Source organism: Hypomesus transpacificus, unplaced genomic scaffold, assembly GCF_021917145.1.
Source record: "Hypomesus transpacificus isolate Combined female unplaced genomic scaffold, fHypTra1 scaffold_31, whole genome shotgun sequence".
NCBI classification, from domain to species: domain Eukaryota; kingdom Metazoa; phylum Chordata; class Actinopteri; order Osmeriformes; family Osmeridae; genus Hypomesus; species Hypomesus transpacificus.
The window spans coordinates 3,276,501-3,288,580 of record NW_025813837.1 but is presented as its reverse complement, the minus strand read 5'-3'; the positions used below and the strand labels follow the sequence as shown (position 1 = coordinate 3,288,580).

At 49.2% G+C, this 12,080-nt stretch overlaps 1 protein-coding gene across 1 annotated transcript; it reads right to left on the bottom strand.

Moving 5' to 3' along the window:
• Positions 1 to 1,058: 1,058 nt before the first annotated feature.
• Positions 1,059 to 11,778, bottom strand: dpysl2a (dihydropyrimidinase like 2a). Its single transcript, XM_047015993.1, has 13 exons — positions 11,450 to 11,778; positions 9,372 to 9,460; positions 8,839 to 9,023; positions 8,306 to 8,470; positions 7,977 to 8,038; positions 7,745 to 7,825; positions 7,594 to 7,662; positions 7,209 to 7,329; positions 6,800 to 6,956; positions 6,353 to 6,665; positions 4,556 to 4,735; positions 3,791 to 3,980; positions 1,059 to 3,448 (listed from the first exon to the last, which is right to left on the bottom strand). Exons 1-13 carry the CDS (start codon positions 11,489 to 11,491, stop codon positions 3,357 to 3,359), a joined length of 1,746 nt encoding a protein of 581 aa, XP_046871949.1. The 5' UTR covers positions 11,492 to 11,778; the 3' UTR covers positions 1,059 to 3,356.
• Between the last annotated feature and the right edge of the window lie 302 nt (positions 11,779 to 12,080).

The following is a 12,080-nucleotide window of genomic DNA, read 5'->3' as shown; positions in this document are numbered from 1 at the left end:
CTCTCTCTCTCTCTCTCTCTCTCTCTCTCTCTCTCTCTCTCTCTCTGTCACTCTCTCTCTGTCATTCTTAAACATGAAGCAGGGTGTATAAACGTGTGCTGAAGCTTAAGCTGATTTTCTTAAAAGTAATTGTGAAAGGGCTTACATGTTTAAGTCTGTGCTTGACACGGGTGACATGTGAATACACATTCATGGGAACCCACGAGACTAAACAGACATCTTTTTTTTCATTCATTCTTTCTCTCACAATTCCAAGACAGGAAGTGCCAAACACGTGTTGACTGCACCTGACCTCCACCGACCTTGAAAAACCTGAAACATTAGAATCAGACTCCAAAGCCATTCCCTCACCCTGAATGACAGTTGACCTGCTGTTTAACAAGCCCCCCCAGTAGATTATATCGAACGGGGGTAGGAAAAACAAATCAATCTTTGATTATATGGTAAGGAGGTAATAGGGAGCAGTGACCAGAATAAAATGTAATATGCTACGGTTCGTATCAACAGCGTGTGAAAAAAACCCACTGATGAATCAACATGCTCATTTCCACGATTCCCCAGGTGGTTCCTCTTCTGGAAAGTCAAATTATTTATTAGTTTTTTCGTGAAGGCTTTCTCGCTTGAGTGGGCGGTCTTATCGACCCGCTACTCTCTCTTCTCCACTGCTATCAATTTGTGTGCCCTTATGTAAGTAGATGCTATGCTTAATTGGACAACTGTTTAAATATCAATGCCGTAGTGCCTCCTTCCAGAAAACTTTGGAGGGGGAGGAGGAGAGGCAGGCTGTAATTAAAAACCAGCCATGCTGAGTAGCGAAACACAAGCCCATAATCTCTGCCCTCCCTGTTGTTTACGGATGCTGTCAGTGACTGTCGTGAACATGACTTGCTACATGGGTTTCGTAAAAACGATTCCAAACCCTCAACCTAATCCTTCCACCTCCCGCCCAAAAAAACAAACATGAGAAAATACAAAATATAAAAGTAGTTCCTGTGTACGTTTCTACATCATCATGAGATTCAATGTTGAATACCGTGACAAAAGAAGGCAGAGATAAATAACTTTGTTCAATTTTTATTGTTTGAAACCACTGAAGTCAACACACAAGGTACAGGACTGGATGCCTTCAGGAGTTAATCTAGAGGGCTAACAAACAAAAGTCAACCATTACGTAACCAAGGGCAACAGCAGAGCTTTTACACCATCAACACTAGGAAACTGCCTCGGCTGAGGCAAACTGACTCGTTAGTGAACCTCCACCCGACGAGGCGAGGAGGAGGAGGGAATGCTGTACGGTAACACGGTGGAGACTGTAGGGGACGGGGTGGGTGACCACGACAACCGCTTCCCAGTGCAGTCTCCACTGTGCCGCATCATCAACATGCAACTGATTTCTATTGGTCCCGGCTCTGTAAGAGCTTCAGAGGGGGGGGGGGGGGGTAAAGGAATACTGTACTTCATCATAGTGACCCACATCAACACTTACAGGGTTCAGAGTACGTGCTATTCTAGAAACAGTGAAACCAGCGGTAGAACGTGACCGTGTCATCGTCAAACGGTTAATAACTTCTTTTACAAAGCACTCGTCATTGGGTCTCAAAGCACTACTTTGTACAGGCGGTCAGCCAGTGCTTCGCAGGTACTTTTCATTGATACATGATTAGTGTGCTCTCGGTATCTATACAATAGGCAGGCAAGTGATATCCAACACGCATTCTTAAATAAGACAAACCCGATACAGAAATGTTGCAGTCACATAGGCTGAATCACAATTTTGGCCTGGAAAGTTATAAAACAAAAGTTACGTCATAAGACCATGATTGAAAGATAGCATTATCCAGGCTCTCTCTCTCTCCCCCCCCCATGATCATTTTCATCGCAGTAGTTAAGTGGAAAGAACACACAGCGTCTGCATCTATACAGCATTGATCAAATAGCACCTGGTGTGGAAGGGTTGTTAGGGGCAACCTCATATCCAGCATGGCTGTCAGTGTCATTAACAACAAACAGCACTGCGATTATAGGAAGGCTGTTGTCCTGGCAACATTCAACTTTAGGGAGCTAAAGGAAGCCATAGGAAAGAGGAGGCCCAACGCTTCCTGTGAAATGTGTAAGGGATGAAAGCTCCTGTGTTGCCGTCGAGTATTCTGGCCGATGGTTCTGCCCCGAACGCACAAGGAATTGGTTTACCCTATAAAGCTTTCTGCGTGCTGTGCATTCCATCACAAATATTTTGTATCTTACTTTTTGTGTTTTATGTTAGAAATGATTGAACATGACAGTAGTAACAAAACACTACCACAGCAAGACCTGGGGGAAGTGAGGCAAAGAGACAAAAGCAAGATTGAAGTGAATCTGATCAGCTAAGCATTCAGTGGTACTGTAACAATGACAAAATAAAAGCGTAAGCACGACCGAGATCAAATACTGCAAACTGATTTGTGAGCCCAAACCATCCTCTGCAGTTCCTTCCACGACACGATTCTACTGCCTAAAGATATTTACAGTGTCCAAAAAAAAAGCATAGTTACTTGGAACTGAAACACTCAAAAATCACCACCAGTTCATGCCATTGAAACAACCATTCAAAATATAACACCAAGAAAACACCGTAAACAATGCTGCTCACTTAAAGCAATACTAACGCCCTGGTGCTGATTGCTCACAGTCCGTTTATCACTGTAGAGCATCGCAGCAAGTTCATTATCTCATGACTTGAATTCAAAGAGTCTGCTGCCAGAACAAGAAGGCATTTAAGTAGCAATGTATAAACCCACACAGGGCTGCATCCTATTGTGCAGCTCATTCAGTAAACCAACGAAATATAGTTTGTACCCACAAAACGCAAAATATAAACACCACATATATGACCACATTTTCAATAGATACCTATCAATATCTACTGGGATGCGTACAGTTTAGTGGTAGAGCATTAGACTTCAGAACATGGGATCCCAGGTTCAAATCCCCCATTGTACGTCGCTATGGATGAAAGTGCCTGCTAACTGAATCCATTACATTATCATAATAATAAAAACTGCCATTGCAATTCACCTTGACTCCCCCTTTCAAAAACACTTAAAACCATACAGCATATCGTACGACACCAGACAGCGTTATCCTTTTCTCTCCCTGTTTACTGTGACACAGCAGAAATGGGTGGAGGATGGAGGGTGTGTTATAAAGCAAGGGCGAGTCGGGTTGGAGGGTGAGGGGGTGGGGGGCGTGGTGACGGGGGCCCTTGTAGCTGTAACTCCAGACGATGAGGTGGTGGTGGGGGGGTGAACTGGCCCCCGGGTGGTGGTGGTGGTGGTCTCCTGCCCTCCTTGCGTCTCTGCTCAGGGGGCCGGGGCAGCTTAGCCCAGGTTGGTGATGTTGGCCCTGCCACCAGGGGGCGCCACGATGCGCTGGCTGCTGCGGCGTGGAACGTTGTCGTCGACTTGCGCACCTTGGCGACGAAGAGACACAGAGGGAGGGAGAGAGAGAGGAGGGGGCGGAGAGAGAGAGCAAGACAGAGAGGAAGAGGAGGGGTCAGAGTGACAGAGAGCAAGACAGAGAGAGAGAGCAAGACAGACAGAGAGAGACAGACAGAGAGCAAGACAAACAGAGAGAGAGAGACAGAGAGAGAGAAAGAGAGAGAGGAGGGGGCCGAGTGGAGGAGAGGAAAACATAGAGGTCGAGCGAGACAGAGACAGACAGCGAGGGAGAGAGAGGGAGAGACAAAGGCTCGTTAATGATCCTTCCGAGCACCAGGCATACATCTGGCAGGAATGCTGAGAGGTGCCCTCACCAGACAGGCTGAACCCAGACTGGTGCAGGTTGCGCACCGGCTGGGGGGCGGCGGCTGCCTGCTGCTGCTGCTGCTGCTTGGCGGGGGACGTCTTCACCGACGACACCGGGGTCATGGCCTTGGGGGTGAGGGTGACCTCGCACACGGGCCCGTCGTACAGCCCCCGGGGCACGGCACGGAGCTCTGTCAGCTGGAGGATGCAGCACAGACACGGGGTGGGGAGGGGCGAGGGGGGCGTCAATACGACTGGTCTAACGTGCTAAGAATACAGGATATGTCCTATCTCTGGGGATCGCTACAGCCATCCACACACCCTGTTGTAATCATATCCCTGTTCAGGGTATGGAGACGGAGATCCACTCTGTTAACAAGGGTCGGTTCCCCCCCCTCCACCCCATTATTTTATTATAGCTAGAAGAGTTTCTATCAGAGAGCTACATACAAAATATTCCCGTGTGGAAATGAAATGCACGGCCATCCAATTCACTCTGTGGCCTAGCATGCCGTTCATCATCTATCCCCTGGCTGTCTTATTTAGTCTGTCGGAGGAGTAATCAGCCATGCGCAACAAAAAAAGAGGTTCATACACACACACACACACACACACACACACACAGCAGGAGCTACAAGCGCCCTGGGAGAACGAGGTCAGGCGAGGGCCTGAGGCTGTTTGGTAATAGAAAAGAAAAAAAACACACCTGTACTACCCCCCCCCCCCCCCCTTCCCCCCAACCATCAAGGCGGAGCTGGAGGTGCTGTGCTCACCCGGCTGCGGGCCTTGATCCTCTTGTAGACGTGTTCGGGGAAGGGCTTCCTGCTCACGTAGCGCCCACAGCCCTCGGTGGTGTGCAGGGTCCCCTCCTCCAGCACCATCTTCCCCTGGCTAATCACCACCTGCGGGGCCCCACGCACCTCCATGCCCTCGAAGATGTTGTACTCCACCACCTGGGGGGGGGGGGGGAAGCACAGGGGAGTGTATCAAACAGACCTGGACGGTACACAGGAGTCGTGGCAGGGTTGGGCTTTCATGGACGGATACGGATGAGCTGATTGATGTGACCCTGGGTTGGGCAGCTGCAGCTGCATCATCATCCTCTGAAGCCCCAGCTGATGCAGCTCCTCTACACAACACTCAGTCAGTCAGCAAGTCAGCCAGACAGTCAGCAAGTCAGCCAGTCAGTCAGCCAGCCAGCCAGTCAGTCAGCAAGTCAGCCGGACAGACAGCCAGAGAGTCAGACAGCCAGATAGTCAGCCAGTCAATCAGCCAGACAGCCAGATAGTCAGCCAGCCAGCCAGTCAGTCAGCCAGACAGCCAGATAGTCAGCCAGTCAGTCAGCCAGTCAGATAGTCAGTCAGTCAGCAAGTCAGCCAGTCAGTCAGTCAGTCAGCCAGATAGTCAGCCAGCCAGCCAGTCAGTCAGCCAGACAGCCAGATAGTCAGCCAGTCAGTCAGCCAGTCAGTCAGCCAGTCAGATAGTCAGTCAGCCAGCCAGTCAGTCAGTCAGCCAGTCAGCCAGTCAGTCAGTCAGCCAGTCAGTCAGCCAGTCAGTCAGCCAGACAGCCAGATAGTCAGCCAGCCAGCCAGTCAGTCAGCCAGACAGCCAGATAGTCAGCCAGTCAGTCAGCCAGTCAGTCAGCCAGTCAGATAGTCAGTCAGTCAGCCAGTCAGTCAGTCAGCCAGTCAGATAGTCAGTCAGTCAGCCAGTCAGATAGTCAGCCAGTCAGCCAGTCAGATAGTCAGTCAGTCAGTCAGTCAGTCAGTCAGTCAGTCAGTCAGATAGTCAGTCAGTCAGCCAGTCAGATAGTCAGTCAGTCAGTCAGCCAGACAGTCAGTCAGATAGTCAGTCAGTCAGCCAGTCAGATAGTCAGTCAGTCAGTCAGCCAGTCAGTCAGTCAGCCAGTCAGATAGTCAGTCAGTCAGCCAGTCAGTCAGTCAGCCAGTCAGATAGTCAGTCAGTCAGTCAGTCAGTCAGATAGTCAGCCAGTCAGTCAGATAGTCAGTCAGTCAGCCAGTCAGATAGTCAGTCAGTCAGCCAGTCAGCCAGCCAGTCAGTCAGTCAGTCAGTCAGCCAGTCAGATAGTCAGTCAGTCAGCCAGTCAGATAGTCAGTCAGTCAGCCAGTCAGATAGTCAGTCAGTCAGCCAGTCAGATAGTCAGTCAGCCAGCCAGCCAGTCAGTCAGTCAGTCAGATAGTCAGTCAGTCAGTCAGTCAGCCAGTCAGTCAGTCAGTCAGTCAGATAGTCAGTCAGCCAGCCGCTGACAGCACTGCTCTATGGAAGAGACATGTTCTATGTGAGGGACTACGTCATTCACCCTGTCGAGTTATAGCATTAGCACAGCGCTATACTACATTGCATTGTGTATCGAGTTAACCTTGCATTTGACACTGAGTGGTCTTGTGTCTGACATACTGCACAGTGTTCTGTGGTGCATGGTACAGTGAATGAGAGGCCAAAGTGCACCGGGCCCCACCACCGGGCCCCACCACCGGGCCCCACCACCGGGCCCCACCACCGGGCCCCACCACCGGGCCCCCACACCGGGCCCCACCACCGGGCCCCACCAGGTTGTGGGTCTTGGCTGAGATGACCCGGCAGGCGTCAGGGTTCCACAGCACCAGGTCGGCGTCGGAGCCCACGGCGATGCGGCCCTTGCGTGGGTACAGGTTGAAGATCTTGGCAGCGTTGGTGCTGGTCACCGCCACAAACTGGTTCTCGTCCATCTTGCCGGCCACGACGCACTTGTCCCAGACGAGCGACAGCCTCTCCTCGGTGCCGTTAGTGCCCTCGGGGATGAGGGTGAAGTCGTCCTTGCCCACGGCGCGCTGGGAGGTGTGGAAGGTGCAGTGTCCGCTCCCCGTCACCTGCAGGTCCCCGCTGAGGGGGCGGCCAGACCAACAAGAGACCGTCAGTCTATCTGAGCTGAGCGGTTGAACTTCGAGTGACAAATGTGTAAGCTCCATCGCCACCTGGTGGAGGATTCACGCAACAGCACCGTTGGCAGCACCTACCAGGAGAGGAGGGAGTTGAGGTAGTCAGGGGTGCTGGGGTCGGGGCTGAGGGGAGGAGAGGTGATGTAGGAGGCAGCCTTGGCCCAGTTCTTGCTCCAGTAGTGGGTGCCGTCGGTGGCCAAGCTGGCAGAGATGGGCTCTCCGTAAACCACAGCCCCTGATGCAGGACAGCACAAAAGGACACAGGACACAGACCCAGCATGTTAGGACAAAGTACCCACTGATAGAGAGACCAGTTGGTAGGTCCCCAAAAAGTGCATGTGTGTACGTAATTGCAAGTGTTGCAAAAAATATGATAAACTTCACATTTAGTACCATATAACCTTCTATATATCCACTGGATTACAGTGCCGGAATGTAATACATAACTGTATTCTTGTTATAAACACTTTTAGCTCTTTGTATTTACCCTTCTTCCTGGCCAGGGCTATGACATCAGCGGCACTCTTGCTCATCACCTTGGTGACGTAGAGGGGGCAGTTGGTCTGGTTGGCCACAGTGACTGAGCGGTTGACTGCTTCAGCCTCCACCTTCACCACAGACACACAAAGAAGAACACAGCAAAGGCTCATCAACTATTACTCAGTCTCCGCTGCTTTTACACAACCCTAACCCTGGCTATTTCCACTCCATTCACAATAAATAAGTAAATACAGATATACAGTAAATAAATGAATAAATAATTATAAGAATTGTATTTGAATATTTTACAGCTTCCCCCCTCCACCCTCTTAAGAGCTAGAGATTGTTTCCTTCACCCAGGCAGAGCAAGGTCAGAGGTCAAACGTTCGTACCTCCTCAGGACGGCTCAGGGCATGCCCCTCAGGCCCCGTGATGCCTAGCTCCAGGATCCTACGTTGCTCCTGCACACACACACACATGTTTAGAGTGCAGCTTTAGCAGTCGGGTCCGACAGGGATTGGACAGGACGGGGTGCTGTGTTACCTCAGCGATGATGTCTCCGTTCTCTGCGTGCACCTGTGCGATGGCTCCCAGGTCTCTGATGACACCAAACACCTCGTACATCTGCAGGAAGACAGGAAGACAGGAAGACACAGCGGTCAACACACAGGCTGGCGCTCTACACCACACTCTGGGATTAGTAGTGGTATAAGTCTCCAGGACGAGGCAGGCCTAAGCAGGCCGGAAGAGAAGGAAAACTCAATACAGAGCGTACCTGAGAGTCGGAAAGTTGGAAAACATCCTTATAAGCCAAATAGACGAGGAAAGAGTTGACACCTAAAGATAGAAAACTGATGAGCCCAAGGTGCCAATAGACAGAAGAGAGAGGGCATTGGTAAGGAAGCAGGAAGCAGTAGTAAAAAAGAATAGGAAGGAAGTCATAGGAAGGAAGTGGCTCATGAAAAGGGAGAATCCTATCGGAAGAGTTTTACGTACTCGCCTGACAGATTCAGAGTTGTGTGTGCCAGTTGTGTGCATGCATGCGTGAGGGTGTGAGTGTGTGCGCATATGTACATGTGTGCTAGTGTGTGTGTTTGTGTATACCATGATTCTTCACCAGGCTGTCCATCTCCTCCTGGATGCCCTGGTGCCAGGAAGTGATGTCAACATGCAGAGCGTAGTCACAGCAGGACTTGCTGTCGGCCCACTCCCTCCACTGGCTGAAGGCTGCCACCAGACTCCCCCCTGGCTCTGGAACCACGTGGTCAACTACAAAACACACAGATCAGTGAGTTCCACACACATCCCAGCATAGGTGCAGATTTAGGGGTGGACAATAGGGATATATCCCTACTAATGTTAAGAGACCGTTGAAACGTCCCCACCAACAATTAGAGTCAGAGCAAGGGTCGAGGGTGATAAAAATATATATGCTGGCTCCAACAATGTTCAAACCAAACCTAAACCATTGTATCCTTCTATCCTAAACTGTTCGTCATTTGAGGACACTACAAGCTGAAGTCAGTGTGTCCTCCATTGCTTGGTAGATATTCACCATTGGTAGCAGTACGGAAATGACAGATATGCTTTATTCATCCCCTAAGAGAAATAGCGGCGAAACCACCGAGTGCACTTACTGATCATGGTGGTTCCTCCCGCCAGGGCGGCCCGGGTGCCCTGGTAGAAGTCGTCAGCTGCTACCATGCCCCGGTCGGGCATCTGGAAGCGGGTGTGCACATCGACGCCCCCGGGAATCACCATCCTGCCGTGGGCGTCGATGATCTTCACCCCGCCGGGAACAATGAGGTTCTCTCCGATCTGCCTGAGAACCAAAGGAGAGGGACCGAAATGAGACGACAAGAAAAGTGGGATTAGGTGGCTGAGCGGTTAAGGAATTGGGCTAGTAATCCGAAGGTTGCTGGTTCCATTCCCAGCCGTGCCAAGTGACAATGTGTCCATGGGCTTCACCCTACTTGCCTCGGGGGGAATGTCCCTGTACTTACTGTAAGTCGCTCTGGATAAGAGCGTCTGCTAAATGACTAAATGTGAAATAAACAGGAAGACAGACAGATGCTATGACCATAGATGGATGGATGGATGGACAGATGGATGGATATTTAGATAGGATAAAAGTCAGTTGACAAAATGTTGATGAAAGTGTGAGACTTACTTGATGACCCCATCCTCCATGTAGATATCAGCCAGGAAAGACTGGTCATCGTTCACAATCTTCCCTCCTTTGACAAGGAGACGATCGCTCTGTGGGAAGAAACAGGTCACAGGGCTGCCTTATATTCCCTATCCCCTATCTGTGTCCTGCTAGGTAAACAACAACCTCCTCTCACAGCAGTACCAATGACCACCCCAGCGTGCTGGTTGAGTTCAGCCGGAGAGAGGCCGTGAACCGCGTGTTAGAGATCGAACGAGCATGGATTAGTATTGGCAAGCCCGGAGCAGCCACATCATAGCAGGCCCCACAGGACACCGAGCTGGCTGCTGTTTCCATGCGAGGGGAGGGTGTGCGGTGGCCTGGACCACTTCTCCTTAGGCCATCCTGGGGCTCTCTCTGGGGGGGGTGAAGGGAGCTTATAAAGAAGATGGAGGTTTGAGCCAGATCCCACAGGAGAGGAGATGCTTAGACTGTGTTCCCCCAGGAGAACACTAACCTGAGAGCTTCTATACATAGATCTAATGCTAATGGACATTGTGGACACAGGATCAATAAACTGGATGCAAGAGCTAGGGGAAATTGGCCTTTTTAATGGAATGATCCTGCTCGCAGTATTCCTAAACGGTCAAATAGCCTCTGGCTGACTTTCTGTAGGCAGCATTAAGATTTGTGGCATGACTGATTGTCTCATGAATTATGAGTGTTTCTCATCCTTTCACCTTTTCAGTCATCATTATCCTGCGCTACCTTTTATAGCCGGAAAAAACATAAAACATGATATCAGCACAAAGGTTGCAAGAGGAGCAATTCCCTCCAGGAATAGGCCCTCGCTCTACCGGGACAGTTGCTTGAACAACCGATATGACCATCAGTTCTGCATTTATTTCCGGCCTACTGTGTGTACAGTACCGTAGGGTTTTAGTGTAGTAGTCAAGTTACTTGTTGAGAGACCACTTGCGAGGATCCACACTGCCTCATTCATCCAAGGGGAAAGGTTCTATTAAATACCCTGATCTAAATCATCAGTGAGAGAAAGAGAAGGTATTCCACTAGGTGTGCCTAGCCCTTGGTCTGCTAAAGCAGAATCAGGCAGTTGTGACGGCATATTGGAGGCAGTTGGGACAAAGCTGTCTGTATGATGTGACAGAATGTCAGGGGGCTTAGTCGAGACTTTCTCCAGTTGTGAGGGAGACTTGACAGCTGCCCAGAGATTTAAAAAAAACTGCAACACCCCTTTAATCCCAGTACAACTAAATGCTGCCTTTGAGAAGCCATGTGCCACCAATGTCCATTTCTGGTAATAGCATACTACTTATCAAACAGTAGCGTTGGGGTTTGACCGATTTGCTTGTAGTTTCAACAGCCATTACTCTCTTCAGCATTCATACTATGAAAGCTTCATGAGCGCAGTTTAGGGCAAGCTAGGGTGGATTTCCTCAAATGACCTACTTTTCAAAAAAGGTTTTCGTTCTTTCGTCTACGTTGAAACGCAACTGCATGAGTAATCAGCATTCCAGCCTATGGATGTTTTAAGATTAGCAAAAAACGGTGTCGTTCATTTTTACCATCACGATGGTAAAGGGTAGGGTAGGGTAATACAAATAATTAAGAACTTAGAATACATCTAACGCTAGATAAATCTGAGCTTAAACAACACATTTACTATTAATGTACAGAAACTACACTGCACTAACCAAGACGACAAGCTCGTTCCCATTTCGAATGTCGGGCAATAAATATTAATAGAATGCACACTGGGAACTGTGCGTGGTCCAGCAATCTGGCAAATGATACCAAGGATGACTAGCATGTAATTAGTAATAATGATGGGGAAAAAGAGACCTAAATTGTCAGAAAGGTTGGCTTTTAATGCTCCGTTATTCCGCCTTTGTTCAAATGTATGGCTGCTCGCTACCTGACAGTGCCGATGGTGACTGGTGACATTGGTTGATGAGATTGAGAATCCTCTTCGTCAACAGCTACAGTAATCTCCATAGCTAGCAAACAAGCCAACCGCCTGCATGTAGCTATTAAAACTCTATAAACATATAAGGTGCATAAAAAAAAGCAATACTCACTGTAATTCTGGGAATATTTTTCTTGCCCTGGTACCCCGACATTTTAGTGGCTTATTGTTGAGGGCCTCTGTTAGCAGTGCTGTCACTGTCTTCACTGATGTAAACCAATGCTAGCTGGCTAGCAATAAAAGGAATGGATGCTCGCTCAGAGATGCTTTTTAAGAACGCCCAAAGCAAAATGTATCCCGTTATGACTGGCTTCAGGGTAAGGAAACGTAGAATCCAAACCTTGTCGGCGCCAAATAAATAATATCTACCTAGACTGTTACTACTGGTTTATATAATGACAAGCTCACGTTCAAGGACTCTTCCAAGCTCTTTAAACCCAGTGTTATGCGCCCAAATGTACCCCCACCCTGAAAAGCACTCCCTCGCGGTAGCGCGCACAAATCACTCGAATCAAAAAGTGAAAGATTTAGTCCCTATATCCCAACCAGAGGAAAGACAGCTGTATCATATTGTAATTTGTTTTTAAGAGAATAGAAGACAATAACGTCGGTTATTTTTGTAAATGACTGATGTCATTCAAAACGTATAACGAACGCGAGTCAATTCCTTTCTTGCTCCACGACATCGCATTCAGACTTATACCCCAGCTTACCATAATAGATTGATTTTGCATGTAGCATGT

What these genes read in the sequence shown, in the direction of transcription:
- dpysl2a (XM_047015993.1), bottom strand. Translation starts at nt 11,491, where the DNA reads ATGTCGGGGTACCAGGGCAAGAAAAATATTCCCAGAATTACA. An exon ending in CTCAACTCCCTCCTCTCCTG is followed by an intron (nt 6,666 to 6,799) that starts GTAGGTGCTGCC and finishes CCGCCCCCTCAG; the next exon opens with CGGGGACCTGCAGGTGACGG. An exon ending in GTCTGGGTTCAGCCTGTCTG is followed by an intron (nt 3,449 to 3,790) that starts GTGAGGGCACCT and finishes TTCGTCGCCAAG; the next exon opens with GTGCGCAAGTCGACGACAAC.